This window comes from Lemur catta, chromosome 5, assembly GCF_020740605.2.
Source record: "Lemur catta isolate mLemCat1 chromosome 5, mLemCat1.pri, whole genome shotgun sequence".
Taxonomy (NCBI): domain Eukaryota; kingdom Metazoa; phylum Chordata; class Mammalia; order Primates; family Lemuridae; genus Lemur; species Lemur catta.
The window spans coordinates 2,373,752-2,397,607 of NC_059132.1; the positions used below are offsets into that span (position 1 = coordinate 2,373,752).

Consider the following 23,856-nt stretch of genomic DNA (forward strand, 5'->3'; position numbering starts at 1 on the left):
GCCTGGATGTGTGCTCTTGCATGAGCTTTCTTACTACTTGCTAATAAGATATGCAAATTATCAGGGCTGTGAAATCTTAGCCACATTCCATCTTCTGTTTAATTAGCATTTAATTGTAATCTGATTTTAATTTTTTCACACTGGCACCCTAATTAAATGTTAGGGTGTTAGTCCTAACAATTAAATTATATTGGCAAATAGAGTCTTCAAGAAACTTGACCTTTTTCAAGCCAGGGCGGTCTCTAGCTAGATGCAGACGTTAATTAGACTCTGCAAGATGCTGCTTCTGGGCCTCTCAGGGCGCCCATTGCAGCGTTTTCCTTGTTGTGGACCTGGATTCAGACGAGGCGCAGCCTCACACCCAGCGGGCGGAGGTTACCGTGGATGGGTGTGCGGTGAGCTGACTTAGCCCCGGCACAGCTGTGTGCACTGACTGCTCCGGGGAGGGCAGGTTTGGAGTTTGGTCTGAGGCCTGAAGTCGTCCTTGAAGTGGTTTCTCTTGTCTCAGCGCTGTGAGTTCTTTAACTTGTGATTCTCGAGTGATGATCACTGGGAAAGTTGGTACCCGAGCAAGTCACATGGTGTCTAGAGCTGCCACCACATCCCACAGCAGCACTTGCGGGGGGTCACAGTGAGATCAGGCAACCGGGGCAGGCGGCGTGGTCGCCGGTGCTGGCTGGGGCGGGGTTTAGAGAGTGCTCTGGGTAGTGGGGGTTGCGGTAGACAGACCTGGGGAAGCAGTTTGTCCCCGAGTGAGCAGGTGCTCAGAGGAAAAACAAACGCATCGGGGTGTGACCACTCACAGCTCGGCTCTGAGAGACGTGGATGGGCTCAGTTAAGAAGGAAGACAAGATGACCCTGTCCTGCCTGCCCCGTCACACGCGGACTGTGGCCGTGTGGAGCCCCTGCCCAGGCAGAAGACAGAGTGGCCTTGTTCTTGGGGGACCTGGGAGGTCCTGACTCAGGCCCAGCCCCTCTCTAGGCTGCCCCAAGCCCAGCCATCCCTCTGCTCTTTGCGTGAGGTCCTGGCCTTCTGTTTTCCTGGGGGTGTCGCCCTGTGCTGTTTTATACCTTTGCTTGTGCCTGTGGGTGCAAGTAGGTAACGCGATTGCACCCCCGGGTGGAAATTCCCTGCACGGTCACGTAATGGCAGCATTGCTTAAACAGAAGCCTTGCTGCCCTCTCAGTTTTTCCTCTTTTATTTTTGTTTTTTTCTCTGCAAGTCTTTCTCCTTCTCTCTTAGGTCGACTCCCATCTGTCCCTCAAACTCTGTCCTTCAATAAGTCAGAACAATGTGAATTCAGTTCCTCACGTTTATGAAACGACTACTTGTGCAAAGCGTGTGCTGGGTTCCGAGAAGCTGTTGCTGATCACTGTTGCTGCCTTTATGTTGTCCCCTCACATGTGCGCGGGCTTTGCCCGCCGCGCTGCGTTTATTTGCGCTGGGGCGGTCTGAAGCCGTTTCTCCCCTCTGGCCCCTGCCAGGTTTTCCGGACAGACCTGATCACTGCCATGAAGATCCCAGACTCGTACCAGCTCGGCCCAGAGGACTACTACGTCCTGGCCGACCCGTGGCGGCAGGAATGGGAGAAAGGTGTGCAGGTGCCCGCCGGGGCCGAGGCCATTCCGGAGCCCGTGGTGAGGTGAGCCGGGCAGCCCGGGTGGGCGAGGGGCCGTCGGGGTGGGGGAGGAAGGGGAGGCTGCTTTCCAGCTGAGGGACTTACCAGCCCTGGGATTCCTTTGTACCCGTCTCTATTCTGCATTTGATTCTCTTGTCTGATAAACCATCGAAAAGTTCCAGAAATACTGGCAGTTCACCCGAGAGGCTAAGGGCTTGGGCTTTGCTCTAGAATGCTTGGCTTCAGATTACCACTCACCTTCAATGTGACCTTGGACCAGAAGTGTCATGTCTCTGGGCCTCAGTTTTCTTGTCTGTGAAATGGGAATGATAATAATAACTAATCTGCCTCACGCCGTGGTGGTGTTGGGATGATGCAGTGAAGGGACTTGTAGAAGGCGCCTGGCGCGGGCCCTGGCACTCAGCGAGCACTCCGCAGAGACGGGCCGCGCTTATGGTGACGTGGATCTGATCAGGGAGATCTCGAGACTTTTGTCTAGTCTGTAAGGCAGGGGTCAACCGTGCTCTTGACTTTCTGAACCTTTGAAAAGAGTACTTTGAGGGAGAGTCGGTGCCTGGCGCACAGGAGATGCTCGGGAAGCAGCTGCTGTTAGCAGCCTCCGAGGGGCTCTCCCGCCAGCGCCGGGTCGGGGCTGAGTCCTCTCCGGGGTCCATGGCCTGCTGACCCCACGGGGCAGAGAGACCCCGGCTGCTCTTGTTAGGAGGCAGCCGCGTGGCCAAGGGTCTTGCTCCAGCCACAGAGTTCCGCCAAGTGCTGCTGTCTGCACCCTGGGAAACCCTCCAAGTCACATCTCAGGACAGAGGGGTCCCACGTCCTGGCTCCGCCCACTGGCCGGCCTGCGTGGTCTGGGCAGCCTGGGTTACTGGTCCACTCCCAGACTTGGCAGCCTCATGGCTCAGGCTTGAGCCCGTGTAGATCAGGTCTGGGGCAAAGAGCATGGCTGTCATCACCTCCCTTGACGCTGGCACTGGTGCTTCCTGGCAGCTGCACCTGTGACTGGTGCTCTGGGGACTGGATGTTGGGGGGCCAGTCCCCCAGTGACTGCTGAGGGGCGAGTGCCCACCAACACTTGCTGGCACTCTGGGGCTCTCTGAGAATGAGGGGCGCCCCGGGCCTCCCCAGAAGGCTTGGGGGCCCCGTGGGGAGTCTGTGCAGGATTTAGAGCACGATTCCTCCTCCACACCCCCTGCCCAGGGCCAGAAACGGGTCAGGCTCCTAGCGAGTTTTCCACCCTCGCCTCTGCAAACTAAAGAACTGTCACTTGATCTCTGAGCCTGTTTGCTGGTCTGTAAAATGGGGATAACAGCGGTAACTGCCGGACGGTGTGTGGTGAGGCTTAAGGATGAAGTGAGAGTACGCATGCCAAGTCTCCGCTCGTGCCAGGGCCCAGGGCGACAGGGGAAGGGCAGGCCACCAGCTGAGCAGGGCAAGGTGAGTCCTGATTCGGCTTGGCCCAGCGGTCTGTCGTCTCTACTTGCTGTCAATGTCAGGTGGTTCCGGAAACATCCACTGGCCCGGGTAATTAATTGCAGATGCTTCCACACCAGTAGCTTGGCTTCAGTCTGCCCGTAGGGTGCTTTATCTGTTGACATCAAGAGGGGAGCGCGTGTTCGGTCTGCTTTGGCTTCGCTAGGTGCATTCGCAGCATGCGCTGGCTGCGCTAAGCTGACATGAGCCAGGCGCCCCTGGCCTGCCCGCGCTCTCTGGAGAGACAGACGGGGGCGGGGAAGGGTGCTGTCAGAGAGATCACGCCTCTCCTTCCCGGTGCGGCCCGGCCCCTCCTCCTTCCCCGGCCCTCCCACCGCAGCCGCCACCGGGGCCAGGACTGTTAGGGGAACCCTGTTCCTGAGCGCTGGCTGTGCCCAGCCTATTATTTTCATCTCTCGTTTAATGACTTTATTAACCGTATAAAGTACACATTACTGTCCCCATTTTATAGATGAGGAAGTTGGGAAATTCTGGGGAATTCCCTGCGTAGCCACCAGGCCCTAGTGGGCTGGGCCAGGAAATCACAGGCCACAGGCACAGGCCCTGGGGTGCCCCCGTGAGGCCCCAAGAGAGAGCCTTGTGCCCTGTCACCCTGGCAGCCGGCTCTGACTGTCCTCCCCCAGCTCCTGCTGGCTCCCTTCTGCCCCTCCGTCCCTGGCCTCTGGGCAGGTCTTGCCTCCCGCTGGTCTGAAATCTCTCCTAGTGCTGAGGACCTGTGTCCCCCTCTGGACTGGGAATTGGACGAGAGCCTTTAGTGACCCCTCAGTGTGGCCAGGAGCCGCAGCCCAGGCCAAAACCAGCCTCTGGCGTCTGGTCTTCTGGGATAGAGCCCTTCCCCTCGCAGGACCTCAGCCTGGCTGTCCTCCTCCTCCCAGCTGACCTCCGTCCTGCTGGCTGCGGCTGGGGTTGGGTCAGCCCACACCTGGTGGGGAAACGTCACTCCCGAGCCAGAGCCAGAAGGGGACACACAGGTGAAGATGAGAGACCTGGGAAGCGCAGAAAATGCCTTTGCTGTGAGTCCCTAAACCCCAGAAGGGGGACGGTGATCTTGGCCTCGAGGGGCCTGGCCCGGTGGCGGCTGACAGGCAGGCAGGTGTGGGTAGTCACGCCACGCTGGTAGGAGGTGGGCACTCACACAGAGGTTGCCCAGAACCCCCACTCAGCATGTGCTTAGGGCACAAAGAAAGCCAGGCCACGACCAACTTGCAGGCTGTTTTTTTTTAAAGAATGATTTAATTCAAATGATAGTTTCATGGGGAAAGGCAGAATTTTGCTGGACTGCAGAGTGCTGGTATTGCCTCTCTTTGGAATTGTCTGCTGGTGTGGGAAGCAGACATCCTTCCGAGACCTTCCTTAGCATGGCCCTTGAGTGTGCGACGAGGGGGTCCCACCCCGCTTCCCTTTCTCCTTGCCCCTCCGCTGCAGCTGGGCCTGGGGGCCGTTTTCTCCCCTTCATCCTCCCTGCCCCTCTTGCTAACACCTGGGGGGCCCAGGAGCCCTCCCTGCAGCTCAGCCACGTCTCCGTGCCACGTAGGGCCCTGTCCTTCCCTTCCTGGTCACCGCTGGCTGAGTCACAGCCCTGGCAGCTCTGCCTCTGACCCCAGGAGGCCTCTCGGGCAGGTGAGGGGCCTCAGCCCTGCAGAGCCGGCTGGAGGAGGCCAGGCTGCAAGCAATAACCATGGCAACCAGTGGGGGGTGGGAAGAGCTGGCGTTTTTAACTGGCATCAGGAGCTGAGGGGCAGCACAGCTGAGCCAAGGCAGAATGCCCCTGGGTTCCATTTCGGGAGAAAGGTGATCTCCGGCTGTCCCAGAATACACACACGCACACACACACGCACATGCACACACATGCACACGCATGTGCACACACACAGTGGTTACTGTGTGCCGGGCACTTCTCTAAGAGCCTGACAAGCATCAGCGAGAGGATTGAATGCCTCTCCCCCGCCATGCGAGGTGGGTGTTACTACACTGGCCTGTTTTGGAGGACAGGACCCCGGGGCACGGAAAAGTGCAGTGGGGCGCCCAGAGTGCCACACTCGGCGGTGGAACTGGGCTTTGGGTCCACGCCCCGCAGCCGGAGCCCTTCCAAGCTGCCTCGGAGGCTGAGCTGCGGTGGTCCAGGGACGGCAGCCGGCGCCTCTGTGTGTCCAGGGGATCTGGCCTCCGTCTTGGCGGGCAGGTAAGGGTGTAGCCTGCCCAGGTAGCAACAGTGTCTGGGAGAAGGATGAGGTCTGTGGGCAGCACTGTGTCCCTGTGGCAGTAGACCTTTTGTCTGGAAAGGGTCCCCCTGGGCCACAGCAATGTAACCTGGCAGGGCTCCTCCTGACCCCAGAGGAGACGTGGTCTCGGTTCCCCCCAAGGCCATGGGGTTTTCAGGCTCTTGGCGAGGAGGGGCCGGGGCTTGGGAAGGTATGTGGACCCTGGCCCTCCCCAGCCTTGAGTTCCACTGGTCATCGCTTCACAGGATGTCTTCTGTGTGCGTCACCTGTATCTCCGCAGGGTGGGCGGCTGGTGGGGGCAGAAGTGAAGGAGGGGGTGGCAGGAGGGGCCGTGCTTGGAGTCAAAGTCTCAGGCCTTACACTTGCCCACCAGCTCCTCCGCTGGGCCGGCCTAGGGTGGCGGGCCAGGGGCCCTCCCTTCACAACACCCGCTCTTGGTTTCCTAGGATCCTCCCGCCGCTGGAAGGCCCCCCTGCCCAGGTGTCCCCGAGTGGCTCTGCCCTTGGCGAGGGCTCCCAGCCTGACTGGCCCGGGGGCAGCCGCTATGACCTGGATGAGATTGACGCCTACTGGCTGGAGCTCATCAACTCAGAGCTCAAGGAGATGGGTAGGTGACCCCCGCGCTAACAGTGGGGTCAGAGAGGGCAGGGGGGCTTCTTCCCACCCCCGGCACCTTCACCCGCAGAAGGGCAGTGGCCAGGACCGGGGTGGGCACTGCATGGCCATGGGGGGGTGTCCCTCCTGCATTGCTGACTGGCGAGGTCACTCTGGTGTCTCTGCCTGAAGTTTCTCTGGGGGGGGGGTCGGGCAGCAATAGCACGTGATTTACAGGGATCTCTGGCCTAGCGTAGTCGGCGTGGGTGTGACGTGGAGAGTGAGTGAGCACACAGGTGAGTCCAGGGTGACAGATGGGGCCGGGCCAGGAGTTAGGGGCTTGCTGGAGCTCGCTGACACGTCCCCAGGACGGTGGCTTTGCCGTATTCAGCCCCCCACATACACAGCACCGGCAGTGGATGCCCCATGGAGCCAGTCGCATCCCAGAGACGTTTCCATGTTATCTGCACACACAGGTGTCACACACACTGGTCACAGGCAGGCCGTCTGAAGTCAGAACCCCATGAGAGGTCAGGGCCTTTGAGGCCGAACGATCCAGCCCGGCCGGCTTTCCGAGGACGGAGCTGCGGCCCTGGGCAGTGGCTGCCTCTCCCCAGGCCGCCGTGGATGGACGGAAACTCTCCCAGGCCCCTGCCCCGAATTCCTGCAGCCCAGGGGCCGGGTCCTCCTCCGAGCCCCTAACGTCCCCTCTGCTGTCCCCCCACAGAGAGGCCGGCGCTGGACGAGCTGACGTTGGAGCGTGTGCTGGAGGAGCTGGAGACTCTGTGCCACCAGAACATGGCCCGGGCCATCGAGACGCAGGAGGGGCTGGGCATCGAGTACGACGAGGACGTTGTCTGTGACGTGTGCCGCTCTCCCGAGGGCGAGGATGGCAACGAGATGGTCTTCTGTGACAAGTGCAACGTCTGTGTGCACCAGGTGGACAGACCCCGTCACCCTCAGCCACGCTGTGCGCGTGCTGCCGGGCAGGCCCTGTGCGGGGCGGGTCACCCTGGCTGTGGGAGCAGGGGCGCCGCGGGCAGAGGCCCCGAGGAGGGAGGGGGCGGTAGGGAATGGCGTGAGTGCCCCGTGGTGCCAGGGACACCCAGGGCCCCTCGGCTCAGCCCTGCCAGCCACACTTGAGCGAAGGCCTTTCTGTCCTGTCCTCGTCAGACCCCCCGTGAGCACCCCGCCCCATCGTGCCACCTCCTCCCCTCCCCTCCGGAACAAAGAGGCAGCGCAGGGCAGTGACTGAGTGCAAAGCCTGGGCCAGGCTGCCCGGGTTCAAATCGTGGCTCTGCCCCTCACGAGCTGCGTGACTTTGGGCTGTTTAACTTCTTTGGGCCTCTGTTTCTTCGCTCTGCATAAAAGTGGATCGTTGTGAGGATTAAGTTGTTTACTGTGAGCTCTTCGCTTACAGCAGTGTGGTAAGGGCCGGAAGCGTCTGTTACCGTTGCGGGAGTCACAGCCAGCGGCAGCCGGGCCAGGCCCGTCTTGACTAAGGCTCCAGGTCTTGGGTGTCTCCGGGCCTGTGTGTGGAAGACCCGACCCTTGCGGCTGTCCCTGCCAGTTGCTGGAGTAGCCCCCTCGGGAGCTCAGAGGCAGCGGCCCCCGGACTGGCATTGCAGCCTCCTGGGGGGGGCAGCGCACCCCACGTGCCCGCGCGTCCCTCGTGCCCGCGCGTCCCTCGTACCCGGCCGCTCTTTCCCAGGCTGGAGGCACGACCAGGAGGAGCCCTCTTCACAGATACCCGTGGGACAAAGATGGCGGCTCTGGGCCTTGTTCCCAGGAAGTGTATACCGGATTTTGCATCCGTTTTGAGGGGCCCCTGGCGCCTCCTGAGGCCCATGGCTGGTAGGAACCTTTGGCTAAAGTGACTCTTCCCAGCAGAGGGCAGACCTGAGCCCTGTCACAGGGGACTGTGAAATGGTGACATTTCAGTTAGTTACACAAGCAGGCGAAGGGCTTTCCCTTCCTCGCCTTACAGCTCCTTAGGGGCTCTTCCGGCCAGAGCCTGGGGGTGCGCAGCGGCGTGGCCTGGGGCTGGGGCCGCTGGCAGCTGCCTGCTGACTGGACACAGTGGCCGGTGCCCTGACTCATACCCCCCTGTCTCCCCCAGGCTTGCTACGGGATCCTCAAGGTGCCCATGGGCAGCTGGCTGTGCCGGACGTGTGCCCTGGGTGTCCAGCCCAAGTGCCTGCTCTGCCCCAAGCGAGGAGGAGCCTTGAAGCCCACCAGAAGCGGGACCAAGTGGGTGCACGTCAGCTGCGCCCTGTGGATCCCTGAGGTGGGTAGGCGTTGGGGGCGTGGCAGCCCCAGGGGTCAGCCCATGGGGCAGGGGGTCTGCGTGGGACTCGGGGGTCTGAGCACTGGGGAAAGAGGGTGACGGGCCCACATTGAAACTCTGGGATCTCAGGTGACAGGCCAGGTAAAAAGGTAGCAGCCCCCAGAGAACTTTGCCTTTGAACTTGGGCAGAGCTCAGGTAGTGGTTTCTATGGGAAAAGGGGGTTGTGGGCCACTGGGGTGTTGAGGAGGTAGATCCAGGTAGGAGTCAGCCCGCTGCCTGCAGGGGTTGTGGGGTGCGTCTAAACCGAGGCAGCGCTTCCAGCCCGTCAAGCTGCATGTTGAGTCCAAAGATAAACCAACTGACCTAAAAGAAAATCAGGCAGTGAGCCCAATTCAGAGGTGGGCAGTGGGCCTGGTGCTCTGGCTGTGGCTGGGATGGGGGGTGGGCCTGTGTCCCAGCCCAGGTGGCAGGGCCACGGGCGGCAGGCAGGTCCACAGTGCGTGAGTCAGCAGAAGCCCTGTGCTCCCGGGAGGCCGTCCGTTTCATCGGAAACATGAAATGCTGAAGTTCACTGGAGTTTAGCTGGGTGCCGTGACCCAGATAGAGGCCCCGCTGCAGTGCTGCCTGTGCCCAGGAGGAACATGGCCCTCCCACCTGGACTCGGCACACGGCCCTCCCCTTCCTGGGCTCACAGTCTGAAGGTCCCTCCTGGGGCCACGTCCCAGGCTTCGGTGACGGGCGTCGTTCGTGTCAGCGGTAGTCACGTGCTCCCAGATCAGCATCTCAAGGGCTGGGACTGCCTCTGAGTGTGCCCCGCGTTGGTCACAGCAGAGCAGAGCCAGCTAGGACCCCATCACGAGGATCTCTGGCTGAGGACCTGTGGAGAGGGGGACCCTGTTTCCCTTCTCAGGCAGGGGCAGTGGGGAGGCAAAATGTGCCCTGTCTCTGGGCCCGAGGGTGGGTGGTGCCCAGTAGGCGTGTGCGCGGCTGCAGGGCCTGTGCCCACAGAGGGAGCTGAGCAGCGGCACGTCCCTTTGCCCGGGAGAGCCTTATGACCCCTTTGTCTTGGTGCCCAGAAAAATAAAATCAGTGCAAGTTAAAATAAGAACTCTGAAGATGTTATTAACAAAGGCCTGAGGTGCAGAAAGGAGGGAGACCTTGCGTGTACCCATGCACACGCACACGTGTGGGCACACACGGTCACAGGAGACCTTGCCTGTACCCATGCACACCTGTGGGTGCACACGCTCACCTAGCCAGCCACATGCTGATACGCACTCTTACACATTCACGGGTAATTTAAATCAGTCACAGGTGAGCACACATTCAGCCAGTGGTCAGCTTGGTGAGTTAGGAGGGACGCCGACCCTTGAGCCATGCGTGTGTGGTGTCGGGGAGGACGTGGGACTCGAGGGCTCAGCCACTGCGCTGTCTGCCCGCCGCCTGGTTTCAGCAGACGGCCCTCCATGTGGGGCATCTCCGGCGGCAGGCTGGGGACGAGGGCCTGACGCAGCTCCCTGTGTCCTGCCCAGGTCAGCATTGGCTGCCCGGAGAAGATGGAGCCCATCACCAAGATCTCTCACATCCCGGCCAGCCGCTGGGCTCTGTCCTGCAGCCTCTGCAAGGAGTGTGCGGGCACCTGCATCCAGGTACGTGACCCCACCGCCCCTCTGCTGCCCCCGAGCCAGCCGCAGAGAGAGGGGTGCCTTCAGCACCCTCACAAACAGCAGCTGCCCCCACCCTCCACCTGCCCACCTGGGGGGGGTGTAAGGACATTGCTCCATCCCTGGGTCCTCTAGGCAGTGGGGACGGGCCCGGGCAGCGGAGGCTCGCCACCCCATCGGAGTGCTGAGAACCCTGGCTGTCCCTGCGAGCAAGTGTCTTTGGGCTCGATAAACACATTAGCCTTGCTTCTGACATTAAACTTGACTTCTTGTGGGCAGTAGGCAGGAATCAAACTTCTTCTCCAGCTGAGCTAATCGGCTCTCCTGGCGCAGGACAGGGCTGTTCTAATGCGTGTATAGCGGTGGTTCCCAGAGCCCGGTGTGCCTCTGTGTTACCTGGAGGGTGTGTGGAGCCGTTCGCTGGGCCTGCTGCCAGGGGCTCTGACTCAGTGGGTCTGGCGTGGAGCTGAGAATGTGTGTTTCTAACAAGCTCCCAGGTGATGATGGCTCTGGTCTATATTTTGGGGGTGGGGGTTGAGGTCATCCTTTGTCCTGCTCACCTCTGCAGGAAGAGTTGTCACTGCAAACATAAGCTGTGCCTCCACCCAGTTTTAAGGCTTCAGAAGGGTTTGTGAGCTCAGTGCCAATGATCACCGACAGCTCGGTGCGTGTTTGCTGCCCATGGCCGTCATCCGAGGCTGCCTGGACAAGAGGAGAAGGAAGGGGTCCCAGCCCAGCCCCTTCTCCCAGAGGGCAAAAGGGACACAGTCCCCATTTTAGATAATGCTACAGAAGTACGCAAGTTGGTGACCCCATCCTCAGCCTTTTTTTTTTTTTGAGACACAGTCTCGCTCTATTGCTCGGGCTGGAGTGCCATGGCGTCAGCCCAGCTCACAGCAACCTCAAACTCCTGGGCTTAAGCGATCCTTCTGCCTCAGCCTCCCAAGTAGCTGGAACTGCAGGCATGTGCCACCATGCCCGGCTAATGTTTTCTATATAGATTTTTAGTTATGTAAGTCATTTCTTTCTATTTTTAGTAGAGACAGGGTCTCACTCTTGCTCAGGCTGGTCTCGAACTCCTGACCTTGAGCGATCATCCCGCCTCAGCCTCCCAGAGTGCTAGGATTACAGGCGTGAGCCACCACGCCCAGCCTCAGCCTTTCTTTTGATGCCTTTTGATCCCACAGTCATTTTGCCCATGCAGAAATGCATCTTGTCCCCAGAGGGGTTGCCTGGCCACCTTCTGATTGTTGACTCCCCCAGGGTGTGAGGTGCTGGACCTGTCACCACCCAGGTGCCCCAGAGCTCCTCCTTCCCGCCTGCCGTAACTCTCCGCAGCAGCGCAGGGTGGTGGGAGTCCGCGCTGTTTCATTTAGGGTCTCACCGGCATTCTGCATCCTCAGCGGAGCCCTGGGAGAAGCCCCCTTCCTCCTCCCCTCCCACCGGCGCTGCCTTCCTGACGCCTTCGTCTCCCTGCAGTGCTCCATGCCTTCCTGCGTCACAGCGTTCCACGTCACGTGCGCCTTCGACCACGGCCTGGAAATGCGGACTATATTAGCAGACAACGACGAGGTCAAGTTCAAGTCCTTCTGCCAGGAGCACAGCGACGGGGGCCCGAGGGGTGAGCCCACTTCGGAACCCGCGGAGCCCAGCCAGGCTGGCGAGGACCTGGAGAAGGTGACCGTGCGCAAGCAGCGGCTGCAGCAGCTGGAGGAGGACTTCTACGAGCTGGTGGAGCCGGCCGAGGTGGCCGAGCGGCTGGACCTGGCCGAGGCGCTGGTGGACTTTGTCTACCAGTACTGGAAGCTGAAGAGGAAAGCCAACGCCAACCAGCCGCTGCTGACCCCCAAGACCGACGAGGTGGACAACCTGGCGCAGCAGGAGCAGGACGTCCTCTACCGCCGCCTGAGGCTCTTCACGCACCTGCGGCAGGACCTGGAAAGGGTGAGTGTCCCGCGCCTGCCCCGCCTGACCGGCAGGCCGTGCCACGGCCCCTCCGTGCCTCGCTTACTGCCCTGAGCAGCCAGGACTCGCACTGTGAGCTCTGCTCCGGGGCTGGCCAAGGGGCTGGGGCCTCCAGGTCTCGGCAGCGTGGGGGTGGCTGACACTTCACAGAACAGAGAAGCTCCAGCTCTTGAGTCTCTGAGTCACTCTTGTCCCGGCCTGGTGAAGGGGGTGCCCTGCCCAGGTGGCGAGGCTGGGGAGCACCAGAGCTGGGGCAAGGACCCCAGGCTTTCAACGCGTGTTGCCTTCAAGCTGGGGCAAGGACCCCAGGCTTTCAACGCGTGTTGCCTCTGGCCTGTGTGGGCTGCGCCCGGTCCGAGCACGTGAGCTTGTGTTTAGAGTCTGGGCAGGGGAGGACCTGGTGCTTCCCAAGCTGCCCCCCCCCCCCCCCCCCGCCATGGTGCCGAGAGCCGGGGGCATTAAGAGTGAGGGTCAGGCTGGGTGCGTTAGCTCACGCCTGTAATCCCAGCACTCTGGGAGGCTGAGGCGGGAGGATCGCTTGAGCTCAGGCATTTGAGACCAGCCAAGCAAGAGCGAGACCCCGTCTCTACTAAAACTAGAAAAATTAACCGGGCATGATGGTGTGCACCTGTAGTCCCAGCTACTGGGGAGGCTGAGGCAGGAGGATCGCTTGAGGCTAGGAATTTGAGGTTGGGTTGAGCTATGATGACACCACTGCACTGTAGCCAGGGTGACAGGCCCCACAGCCACCATCCCGGACGGAGCCGCTGTCATCTGTTTCCCAGCATGCAGCTGGGGGGGGGCTGAGTGAGATGAAGCAGGACGTCGGGGTCTTTGGTCCAGTCCTCTGAACCCCAGGGGCTGTTGCGGCCTCTCCTCTCTGGCACAGTAAGTTCTAGGGTTTCGAGCATGTGGCATCATGTCACAGTGTCCTCCGTGGGTACAGACACACAGTCTCACCCTCTCCCTGGCCCCATCAGGAAACAGGAGGCACTGAGGGACTCTCTGTGGCCTGAGGCTTTTCTCATCCATGTCTCAGCGGGCGAGTCTGCAAAGCAGGTGTCTCGCTGGTGGGAGGTGGGGACTGGACCCAGCTCGTCTGCCCTGAGGACTGGTCCGGGGGGAAGTGACCCTATTGGCCTGGGAGGGCATCACTGCCTGGCAGCCGGCCTGCCCCCCAGCTCAGAAGGAGCAGAGTGGGAGGGAACAGATGTCACTGCTCCAGCCAGGGCAGAGGACAAGGCACGTACATTGCAGCTGCCACCTCCTGGGCAGCCTGGCCCTGTCACATGTGTCAGGGGCGTCGGGTACAAGCCCTTCTGAGACCAGAGCTGCTTGCAGAGTTGCCCTCGGGCCGCCCGATCTCCACCTCCAGGGTCCCCAGTGCAAACCCCCGCTTTACTCCTGCTGTCGCCCAGACAGGCCGTCAGGCCCAGGCTCCCTGTGACACGCCGTCGGCCCGCGGGCCTGGCTGGGTTGTTCGGGGCAGCCGGGGGCTGACTCACGTCTGGAATCATCACCCTGGAAAGAGAGACTTGAGGAAGAACCTCCCAGCCCTGCTGAGCGGACGGGGAAGCTAGGGCTCGGAGAGAGAGGGTGACAGGAAGCCTCAGAGGAACTTGATTCCTAGGGTTTGAGCTTGAATTAGGACCTGAATGGGGGCAGGGCCGGGAGCAGGAGGGACGCTGGCTTAGTCTCTCCTCTGTAAGTGTCCTGGGCAAAGGCAGCCCCGTGTCAGGCCCCCAACCTCCCACCCCAGTGTCAGCTGGAGCAGGTGGGGCCTGGGCTTGCACTTGGCAGGCTCTGGGGTCCCAGGGCAACCAGAGCTGCCACCCAGACCCCTTTTTGGGGGCGCAGAGCCTCCAGAGCCCAGTGGGACCGTCCCACTCCAGGAAGAGGAAGCAGGGCCAACTTCGGAGACCATGCAGCCTCCTGAGGCACAGGAGGTTCCTGTCATATGCTGCCCGAGCAGCCACGGAGCCAGGCCAGCAGGCACCAGCTGAGGTTAGGGCGAGGGGCGCACAAGCCCTGGCAGGGCCGGGGAGAGGGGGAGCCTCGAGCCAGGCTGAGCCCCTCGGCACACCCTCCGGGCCTTTCACAGTCCCGCGCTGGCGACTTGAGCAAGTGGGCAGCGCTGAGAACTCTGCCACGGGAGCTTTCTGCAGAGACAGTGGCTGTTGGTGGCCTGGGGACAGCAGGCCCGGCCTCCAGCCACGGCCCGGTGCCAACGGCGAGAGTATCCAGCCTGTGACTGGGCAGGAAGCCAGCTTGGGCGTGGGTTTCGGAAGTCAGGGAAGGGCCTGAGACGGATCTTGGGCAGCTTGGACTTGCATCCTGCCCGGCACTCCTGGCTCTGGCCTTCCGGGTTCAGTTTCCACCTCTCTGAGTTTCAGTTTCCTCGTCTGTAAAATGGGAATAAGGATCCAGCTGCTCTGGGTTGCTGTGAGAGTGGGAGGCAGAGCGTAGCACAGAACCCTCCTCTACCGGCTGTGACTGTCACCGGCTGTGACTGTCACCGCTCCGGCCCCACGAGCAGTGTGGCTCGTAGAAGGGGGCCCAGGGCCTGCGCTCCGAGGGTGGCTCCACAGAGGACCAGAAGGGCCCGGGAAGCACAGCATCCTCGCAGACCGGTCCGCCCTGCCCTTGCCCCTGGGCCAGGCAGGGGTTATGCAGGGAAAAGCAGGGGCCGCCAGCGTGAGATGCTGTTTCCTGTGGCGCCCAGATGTGCTCGTCTGAGATTCCAGCCGTAGGCCTTGGCCTGGGCCTGGGCAGGCGTGGCCGCCGCAGCCGCGCGGAGCTATTCACGGCTGACAAAAGCGGCAGCGCTGACATCAGCCCGACAGGCGCTGGCTGGCGTCCCCTAGCAACGGCCAGCAGGCACTGCGCAGGGACTTGCTGCCTGTGGCTCTGCATCTCGTCCCCGGAGTCGGAGCCTGACCCGGCTGAGCAGGAGGCCGCGGGTTGCGGGGATGGAGGCAGCTCTTAGACACACACCTGCCCAGGGGTGCTCCTGGGCAAAGCCCCCCAGGAGAGAGGCTCAGCGACAAGTGGGTCCTGCCCCCTTCCACCGCCTGCCTCCTCGTCACTTGGTCACACCCTGTTCACTCTGTCCGGATTGTGGCCCCCCCACACCCACCTTGTCCTGGGTGGCTCCAGCCTGTAGACTGCTGGACCTTCAGCCCCTGTACCCCCGTCTCTAGGACTTCACAACCCGTTAGTGCCCCTGCCCACCCGGGCCTGGTCACCACCTCCATTGCTCCCAGGTCAGTCACCCAGCGATCCTCACCCTCCCCGGGGACCGCAGGCTCCTGTCTCCTGCTCAGGTGTCTCCCAGGCCCTCCACCCTCTGTCCTGCCTCTCCACGCTCACCCCGTGTGGCGTTGGCCCGCGGCCCCCTCCCTTGCCTCTGGCTGAGGCCATAGCCCTGGCAGGGCCTCACGCAGCAGGAGCCACTCTGTGCCCGGGGGCCACCCAGCCCCCCAGGGGAGGTCCCACAGCGAGCAGGTGTCAGGACACAGCCCCATGGAACGCCTGGCGTCCCCACCCCTGCCCCCGCCTGAGCTGACAGCCTCACCTGGTACCGCCAACTTCCCGCCAGCTTCCCGCCAGCAGAGGCCTCTGCAGCCACCGTCTGTCCTCCCTCCCGTCCTCTCCCTCGTGCCCCAGGGATCTCTTTCCAGCCTGTTCCCTGCAGCGCTGGACTCTTCTCTTCCTCCTCTCTCGAGGTCCTCGCCCACCAGTATCTGTGGTGTCGTCTGTTTAAGCCTCTCCTGTCTTCAAAAGCAACTCCTCCCAGCCTGTGTCCCTCTGGTCGTGGGTCCCTCCACTCCCATCCCCGTCTCTCCTTTCCTGTTGTCCCTCACGGTGTTTGCTCGGCGGCTTCCCCCTCTGGCCAGGCTTCCAGTCCCCCCCTCCCCCCCCACACACATCCCAGAGCCACACCTGGGCCACCAGCAGCTTCCCACTTCCCCAGCCCTGTCCCCCGGCCCTCGGCGGTGGCTGCCACGGTCAGACCTGCCCTTGGTCTTGACACCCTTTCCCTGTGGTGCTCTGACCCGGTCCCGGTAATGTCTCAGTCCCCTGCTCCCTCTCTGGCTGCTCCTTGGCTGCAGGGCTCCGTGCCTGCCCGCCTGCCCGCCTGCCTGCCTGCCACCCTGCCACCCCGTCCCCCTGCCCCACTCACCCTCAGCACTGCAGGGCTCTGATGTCTTCCGCATCAGTGACACAGCGTTGCCCTGCACGGGCGGGGTGGGGGTGGCTCCTGCTCACGCCTCCCTCCTGGGCAGGTTTGCCAGTCTCCTCCAAAGACCACCAGGCCCAGGTATCTGGCGCCTGATGTGCCTGCTCCTCCCACACCTGCCCCCGTCGCTGGTCTCTTAGCGGGAGACGCCCGCGGGAGTCGCCCTGGTCCCTCCTCCGCCCCACCCAGCCGCTCCCTGCAAAACTTGTTGATATCAAAACAGCTTCCTCAAAATGTGAAACCTGTGTGTATTACCGGTGCCTGACCCAGTTATTGAAGACTCTTCTACTTCTTTGCCTGATTGATTTTTGTACTGTTAAGGTTTTTTTAAATGAGAATATTTTTCCTTATAATCAGAAAAACAAATGGCTATGGAAGGAGCCTGTTAGCCTTGGCAAGATTCTACGGTGCGGTTGTTACTTTGACCCCAAAAGCCGTCATGGTAGAGGAATCGTACAACATCCAATAAAATGTATTAATACTGAGACTTAGTGTTACCAAGAGTCTCTGGAGGAGCTGGCAAAGTACTTGATGATTCCAGGGTGAGGCAAAAAGAAGGGACCAGGGGTCACGGTGTGACAGTGCCCTGACCTGGGACCACTGTATTCTCACAGGAGGAGGCAGCGTTCTCACCTCCACGGCAGGAGTCCCCAGACAGCACCAGCTGTGTCGTGCGCTGCTGTCTGTTAAAAAGATGCGTTTTTTAACATTCGACTCACATCTGCCACTATGTGTTACAAAACAGACATAAGTAGAATTTCTGATAGGGTCAGGAAAAAATACATCAGTATTCTAATATTTCTTTCTTATACCACTACGGATGGTCTAACTCGTATGCACCTCACCTCAGAGGCCCCTGGCCCGGGGCAGTGATGCTAAGATGCCACAGTGCTGTGTAAGGTGCAGATTTGAGGGTTCCCCCGACCCCGGAGTTTGGTGTCCTCTGGCCGAGGAATCTGTGGTTCTAACCAGCCAGCCCAGGGACCGTGACAGCAGGAACTCATCCGGGTACACCTGGAGAAACCCGGCGCTGTAGCTTCAGGTGGGAGACAAAAAACACCTGTCTGCACCCTAACGGGCAGTAATGAAGCACGACTGGTCCAGCTCACATGCAGTTCTCACCTGATTCCCCACCTTAGAGGTTCCATTTGAGGGGGGAGTAAACTCCAGGATGGCAAGTTTTAGAAAGTTTTTAGAAAGCTGTACCTTGGCTGAATTGCTTTTAGGTTAGACGTGACTGGTTTGTTTTTTGGCCTCCAAGTAGCCGTGAATCCATCCCCCTCTTCAGCCCCACCACACCCACGTGACTGCTAGAAAGGAAACCGTGCAAGGTGTGGGGGGGGGAGCATCAGGCTGCTTAGATGTGCTGGTCGGGGAAGGGCTTCTGCAGGTGACGTCCAAACCAAGACCTGAAGGACAGGGTCCAGCCTGGGAAGGCAGGTGCGGAACATTCCAGGCCAAGAGTTGACCTTGTACCAACACCCCAGGGCAGACGTGGGCTGGACACAGAAGAGGCGCCGGGGGCAGTGGGACGTGAGCCGTGCAGTGACAGTGGGGGTCACATTGGGCGAGGCTTGGGGCTGTGTCCGTGTTTTTAAGTGTGATAAGCAGGAAGCTCTGTTAGTTTCCTAGGGCTGCTCTGACAAAGTGCCACCAACTAGGTGGCCTTGACAGAAATTCCTTCTTGCAGTTCTGGAGGCTCAGTGACCAAAATGCAGGTGTCAGCAGCGTTGATTCCTTCTGGGGGCTCCAAGGGAGAACCTCCTCCTGCCCCTCCCTCTCCCAGCTTCCGCTGCTCGTCACAAACCCTTGGTGTCCCTTGGCTTGTGGACGTCAGTCCGGTCTCTGCCTCTGCTGTCACGGGGCATGCTCCGCGCGTGGGGTCCCTGTGTCTTCACATGGCCTTTACAAGAACACCAGTCATGTTGGAGTAAGGGCCACCCTAATCCAGTGTCACCCCGTCTGAACTAGTGACATCCGCAGAGACCCTGTCTCCAAATAACAGCACATTCCGAGATTCTCAACAAAAACGGATTTTGAGGGATTATTATTCACCCTAGTACGGACGCCACTGGAGGGGAGTCAGAGAGCAGGAGGGAATCTACATCTCAAGGAGGCTGCCCTGGGGCAGCAGGGGGTCAGCATGGCCCACTGTCCCCGTGAGAGGTGGAGGGAGCGATGGGAAGGGGTCGTTCTCGAGGACAGGTGGTGGCCACGATGGTGGGCCAGCCGCGGGCGCACAGGAAGAGGAGCTGCATCATCGAGGATGAGTCCCAGCTGTCGGCACTTAACACTCCGCCAAGACCCTCTACAGCTGCCCCTGGCCTGCTTGGTCAGGCCTCAAAGCCTGTCCCCTCCCTCGCCAGCCTAGACTATTCTCACTGCTCCCTGTCCCCTGTCTCAAGCCACAAGGCCTGGCTGTGTCTCACCCACCCGGCCTTGTCCTGGGTGTCCCCTGTGTGATTGGCTCCCACTCCCACGCTGCGTCTTCGTCCAGGAAGCCTTGCTCACCGCCCCGGCTCTAGGCTGGGGCTGCCTGGTCCTGCAAGGAGGGGTCAGCATCTGCCTGCCTGCTGGACGGCAGTCCCCAAGGAGAGAGGGACCCTGGCCGCATTGCTAACTGCTGAGCCAGGGCCGGGTACAGCGCGAGTTCACAGAGCTACGTCGGTGCTCGGGGCTGGTGGGGAGTGGGCTGGTTGAAGGGGGTCCTGGGAGGCCATGGGGGGGGGTGGCGAGAGCTGGACTCCCTCGAGGCTGGGTGCAGCTGCGGCTGGTGCTCACTGGGCAGGCGGGGGCGCACAGACCGGCGTGGAACGGCACAGAGAGCCCTGCGGAGGCCTGAGACCAGAGTGCACCTTCACAGCCAGGCTCCGGAAGGAAAGGGGTTCCCACACCTGGGAGAGAGGTCCAGCTGTGGTGCCTCCAGGCCAGGAGAAATGGTGGTCACGTGAGCAGCTTCTGGAGCCAGAGGTCACCCCGGGAAGCTTAAACACGTGGATACTGAACTCAGCTTCGAAGATGGAACCAACTGGAGACAGAGCCTCAGCTGGGCAGCCCCTGGCGGGACCTGGGACCCAGCTCTGCAGCCTTGGCAGCTGCCGCTGACTCTGCAGGCTCCACCCCGAGCTGAAGATGATGCCGGAGCAAGGAAGTGTCTCAGGGAGGGGCCTAGTCTTGGCCCCAGAAGTGTGAGAAGTGTGACCTTCCCTGAGAACAGCTGGCGAGGGCTGGTGCAGTGGGCGAGGTGCCAGGTGGGCAGCGGCATGGTCTGTCCTTCAGGTGCTTCCAAACCACCCGTGGGTTGGGTCCCTGTCCCATGGGTGATGTGAGCTGGCCTCCAAAGCCCTAGGGGCCCTTCCCAGCCGGCCTACGGCAGTCAGACCTCTGCCCTTCCTGCTGGGCTCTGGCCCTGTGGCTGAGTGGATGCGGGACCCCTGGCCAGAGCAGCAGGGGCCTGGCTCGGGCCCCAGACCCGCAGGTGGACATGGGTTGGCTGCAGGCTGGGCACAGGTGGGTCTCGACTGCCTGTCTGCTCGAAGCTGCCCTGCTAGAGCTCTCCCAGGCTCCAGGTACCAGGGCCGTTCACGGCTCAGGACCGGTGTCAGATCTTGCTTGTGTCTGCAGAGTGTCTTTGCTAGGAAGGACAGCCTTGGACAGAAGGCAGGGATGAACTTGGTGACCTGGCGAGACGCTGACGAGCCCTGGGCGCTGTGGATTTAGAGAACAACCGCGCTGAAGGGCCCCCAGAAGTTACGGCCCAGAGGCGGGAAGGTGGAGCCGCGGCTGAGCTGACCTGACACTCCGCCCGGCTACGCTGGCCCCGCCAGGGACTGCAGGGCCAGGACTGTGCTTGGCCGTGTGTTCTGGATCGGACGTGGGGCACGGGCTGAGGATGCACTCGGGGTCAGGGACCTGCAGTGGTGGCAGCCTGTGCCCGGGCCCTGCCCTCACCAGCGGCGAGGCCCCCAGAGCTGGGAGGTGTGGGATGGCTGCCCGCGAGTAAGGTGGACAATCTCTTGTGTTTCCTCAGGTTAGAAACCTGTGCTACATGGTGACAAGGCGCGAGAGAACGAAACACGCCCTCTGCAAGCTCCAGGAGCAGATATTCCACCTGCAGATGAAACTAATCGAGCAGGATCTGTGTCGAGGTAGGCGCCTTCCCCGCCACCACAGCCGCTCGGTGTGCTCCTGTGGGCCGGGTCCCAAGGAACGGGTGTCCTCGGAGCCCGCTGGGACACGTGTGCGGGGCCAGGGGCCCTCTAGTTAGTGGGCCCAGGTGGGGGCCTGCCGGGGGCCTGGCTGTCGGTAGCGAGGAGCCAGAGGCTGGACCGTGGGCATCGCGGCTGCCTGCCGGGGGCTCTCTGGTTGAGTGGGCCCAGCCGCTGGGACGGATGCGTGTGAACAGTGCAGACCCGAAGTCCTCGTGTCTGTTGCTGGTGCTGAGGCAGGAAGGGCCGCAGCTGGCGAGCTCCCTGGACCCCGGTGTGCGTGGGAGTGGATGAAGAAGGCAGTGGCCCCCGAGACGGGCCGGGCCTGTGTGTTCTCCTCTGACCCCGTCCGACGGGGTTCAGGCCCCGCGTCAGAAGCGTTTTCCTCTTCTCATTCTGTTGCCACTCCACGCTGTAGCAAATCTGGAAATCAAAGACCAAAGAAACTCTGACGTTGATCTTGTCTGCTAGTTATAGATACTGCCGGACACGGGCCCCTTCCTGGAGTGTTAAGAAGGGCAACGCTTAACCCCCAAAACTGTGCTCTAATGTTGGATTTACGTGCGGCAGAAATGGCCGGCTGGAGAGAGGCTCTGAGCCGGGGCCTGCGGCCGCCAGGGCAACCTCTGGGTCAGGCTGGGCCTGGAGCAGGGAGCGGGGGGGCGGGGAAGAGCTGCTGGGCACCCTCGGCGCAGACGGCTGCCCCTCTGCTGCCCCCCTGCCGCAGAGCTGAGCTGCCTGCCTTGCACTGTGGGATGGCCACCCACTCGGGCCCGGGAGACCGGCCTCGCCAAGCTCAGGAGCTGAGACAGGGCAGGTGCCAGCCATGCAGAGCTCACCATGCACCAAAGACTGTGGCAGCTTCCTGGCTGCTGCTGGGGCTTTCCAGGCTCTCTGTCTTCTGTTTATTCATTCGGCCAGCACTAGCTGAGCGCAGAGAGGGTTCCTGCCCTCGTGGAGCTCACCCCGGGCAGAAATAAAGGCAGGCAGCATCCCAGGGTTTGCAGGCCCTGCCAGTGCAGTGGCAGAGGTATCAGGGATGACTTCCTGGAAGCAGCGATGCTGGAACAACGTCTCAGGCTTCCTAGCACTTGGCTGTGGCCACACATCCACCTGCAGAAGCAAAAGCCTGCGTGAGGCACCCGGGGTCAAGGAAGCAGAGAGGGCAAGCCGTGAGCACGGGATTCCAGAAGCATGGCCGAGAGCCTGGAGAGTCCCCACCCCCACGTTGTGTCTGGGGACATCTGTGCTGCTTGTCTTGAGTGTCAGCAACAGGCAGCCCTTTGTTCAGGACACGGCATTTGGAGAGAAGACTGGTTTGCCCGAAGCTGGTGCCCGCGCTGCGGCAATGCTCGGCCCCGGGGCGGGCCGAGGCTGAGAGCGCACTGCCGAGGCTGCCTGGCCTGGGGCTGGCGGGGCCTTCAGTGGAGGCGATGCTTGGGCTGTGCACTGACCCAGCTGAAGGTCAGGACAAGGCAGCAGCGTGTTTGGAGACCTAGAGGCCAGAGCGTGTCCCGGTAGAGCAACTGGAAGGAGGCTGGAATGGGCAGAAGGTACATGCCCAAAGGGAGGCTGAGAGGAAACTAGGGTCACCTGCACAGTGGGAGCCTCGGGAGCCTGTTTCCAAGGGAACTAGGCTGTGGGGCCCGGCGCAGCGGCTCACACCTGTGATCCCAGCACTTTGGGAGGCCGAGGCAGGAGGATCACTTGAAACCAGGAGTTCAAGACCATCCTGAGCAACAGAGCAAGACCTCGTCTCTACAAAAAAATGGAAAATTAGCCGGGTGTGGTGGCACACACCTATAGTCCCAGCTACCTGGGTCTCGGAGGCAGGAGGATCACTTGAGCCCAGGAGTTTGAGGTTGCTGTGAGCTATGATGAAGCCACTGCACTCTATCCCGGGCAACAGAGTGAGACCCTGTCTCAAAAAAAAAAAAAAAGAACCAGAGTAACTAGGCCGTGGGCCCATATTACAGATGAGGAGACCGAGGCCAGGCCTGAGGTTGCACGGGGAACTCACAGCAGAGCTGGGAAGATTTCCCCAGCAGGGGCCACAGACCTGCTCTTAAACTCTTGTTCAGAAAGTCCTCCCACCTCTGGCTGAGAAGCGGGGAGGACTCACAGCAGCCGGGCCCCCCACACGTCCCTCCCCTGCTCTGTCACCTTGCATGGCCATGGACTGAAAGGACGCGAGGGCCAGGTGTGGCCCCTGAGCCTCCACCTGCCGCCTGACCTCTACAGCCAACAGGGAGACCGAGGCAGGAGACGGTTGAGGCAGGCAGACTGGTGTGGGGAGTGGGACCCAGGCCTCCTGCCGTCCACCCTCAGTCCAGCTCCTCGCCTGGCAGTCAAGGCCCGTCAGTCCACACGCAGCTCCGCCGTCCCTCGCACCCCCAGGGCTCTCTCCCAAAGCCTGTAGGTCGTGTGGGTCAGACTGCAGTCCCCATCCTGCAAGGGCCTCTCCTGTGACCCTGTGCCCACCCCAAGGGCCCCAGAGGCAGCAGCGGGCAGCGCCTCCCCCCACACCAGCCGTCCCCCGCTCTGCCTGGGTCCCCTGCAGGGGGAGCTCAGCTGACGGAGTTCTCCTGGGCTGGGACCTTGTTCTGCCTGAGGCCCTCTGGGTAACCGTTTCCCTGCTCTCACTTCCCCTGATTCAGAGAGGTCTGGGAGGAGGTCAAAGGGCAAGAAGAGTGACTCGAAGAGAAAAGGCCGCGAGGGCCCCAAGGACAGTCCCGAGAAGAAAGAGAAAGTGAAGCCGGGGCCCGACTCAGTGCTGGGGCAGCTGGGTGAGTAAAGGCCAGGCCGGCCGCAGGCACAGGCCCCCCCACCGCCCCGCGTCTGACCCCACCCGAGGCCCACTGCGCGGAGTGGGAGACTGAGGCCCAAGCGGGTAACCAGGCCCTTCCTTGCCCGGATGCTCACACCTCCCACCCACCGAGGAGACGGGTCCCAGCCCGTCTGACATCCTGGGAAATGCCCCTTTTGTAGACCTGGACGGCAGCTGGACCCAGCCTGCTCGGGAACTGCCCACCCGTTCCCCCGGCCGGGGTCCTGGGTGCTGGCATTTCCCAGAGGCCCCTAGGCCAGCCCCACCCTGGGAGGAGAGGGTCCGTGGGAAATCCTTACCCTGCCCCACTCTGCCAGAATCCTCCAAACGGGTCCCTCCCTCAACATCAGCAGCCTTCCTGCAGCCACCCAGGGAGACCCAGAGCCTTGGCCCTGCCCCGCCCGCCCTCTTCCCTGTCCCAGGTCTCCTTCCTGCAGAGCAGCCTGATGGGAGCACTGTGACTCCCAGAAAGTCACATGCTTCCCCCAGAGCTCCTCACCTCTGGCACAGAAGCCCCAGGTCATCCTTTACGTCCTTCTGTCTCAAGAAGGGGAAAACTTGAGCCTCACCAGCTGCGTCCCCCTCCCCTGCAAGCCCTCAGTAAAGGCAAAAGGGCCCTGATATCCTAGAGGGACCTTCCACCCAGACACCTTGCTACGCCTGTTCATGCCTGCCCGTTTATCCAAGCTCTTTGCTGGCACACTGTGGGAGAAAACGCTC

General features: G+C 61.5%; 1 protein-coding gene across 8 annotated transcripts in view; it reads left to right on the forward strand.

Moving 5' to 3' along the window:
* The window catches only part of JADE2 (jade family PHD finger 2), a 51,362-nt gene that overhangs the window by 22,353 nt on the left and 5,153 nt on the right, over nucleotides 1-23,856 (forward strand). For all 8 annotated transcript variants that reach the window (XM_045550809.1, XM_045550803.1, XM_045550806.1 and 5 more), the window contains 8 exons: nucleotides 1,486-1,643; nucleotides 5,797-5,957; nucleotides 6,672-6,883; nucleotides 8,064-8,231; nucleotides 9,765-9,881; nucleotides 11,376-11,840; nucleotides 20,132-20,249; nucleotides 22,967-23,095. In XM_045550809.1, coding sequence (XP_045406765.1) covers nucleotides 1,486-1,643; nucleotides 5,797-5,957; nucleotides 6,672-6,883; nucleotides 8,064-8,231; nucleotides 9,765-9,881; nucleotides 11,376-11,840; nucleotides 20,132-20,249; nucleotides 22,967-23,095 — 1,528 coding nt within the window. The remainder of the gene's footprint in view (nucleotides 1-1,485; nucleotides 1,644-5,796; nucleotides 5,958-6,671; nucleotides 6,884-8,063; nucleotides 8,232-9,764; nucleotides 9,882-11,375; nucleotides 11,841-20,131; nucleotides 20,250-22,966; nucleotides 23,096-23,856) is intronic.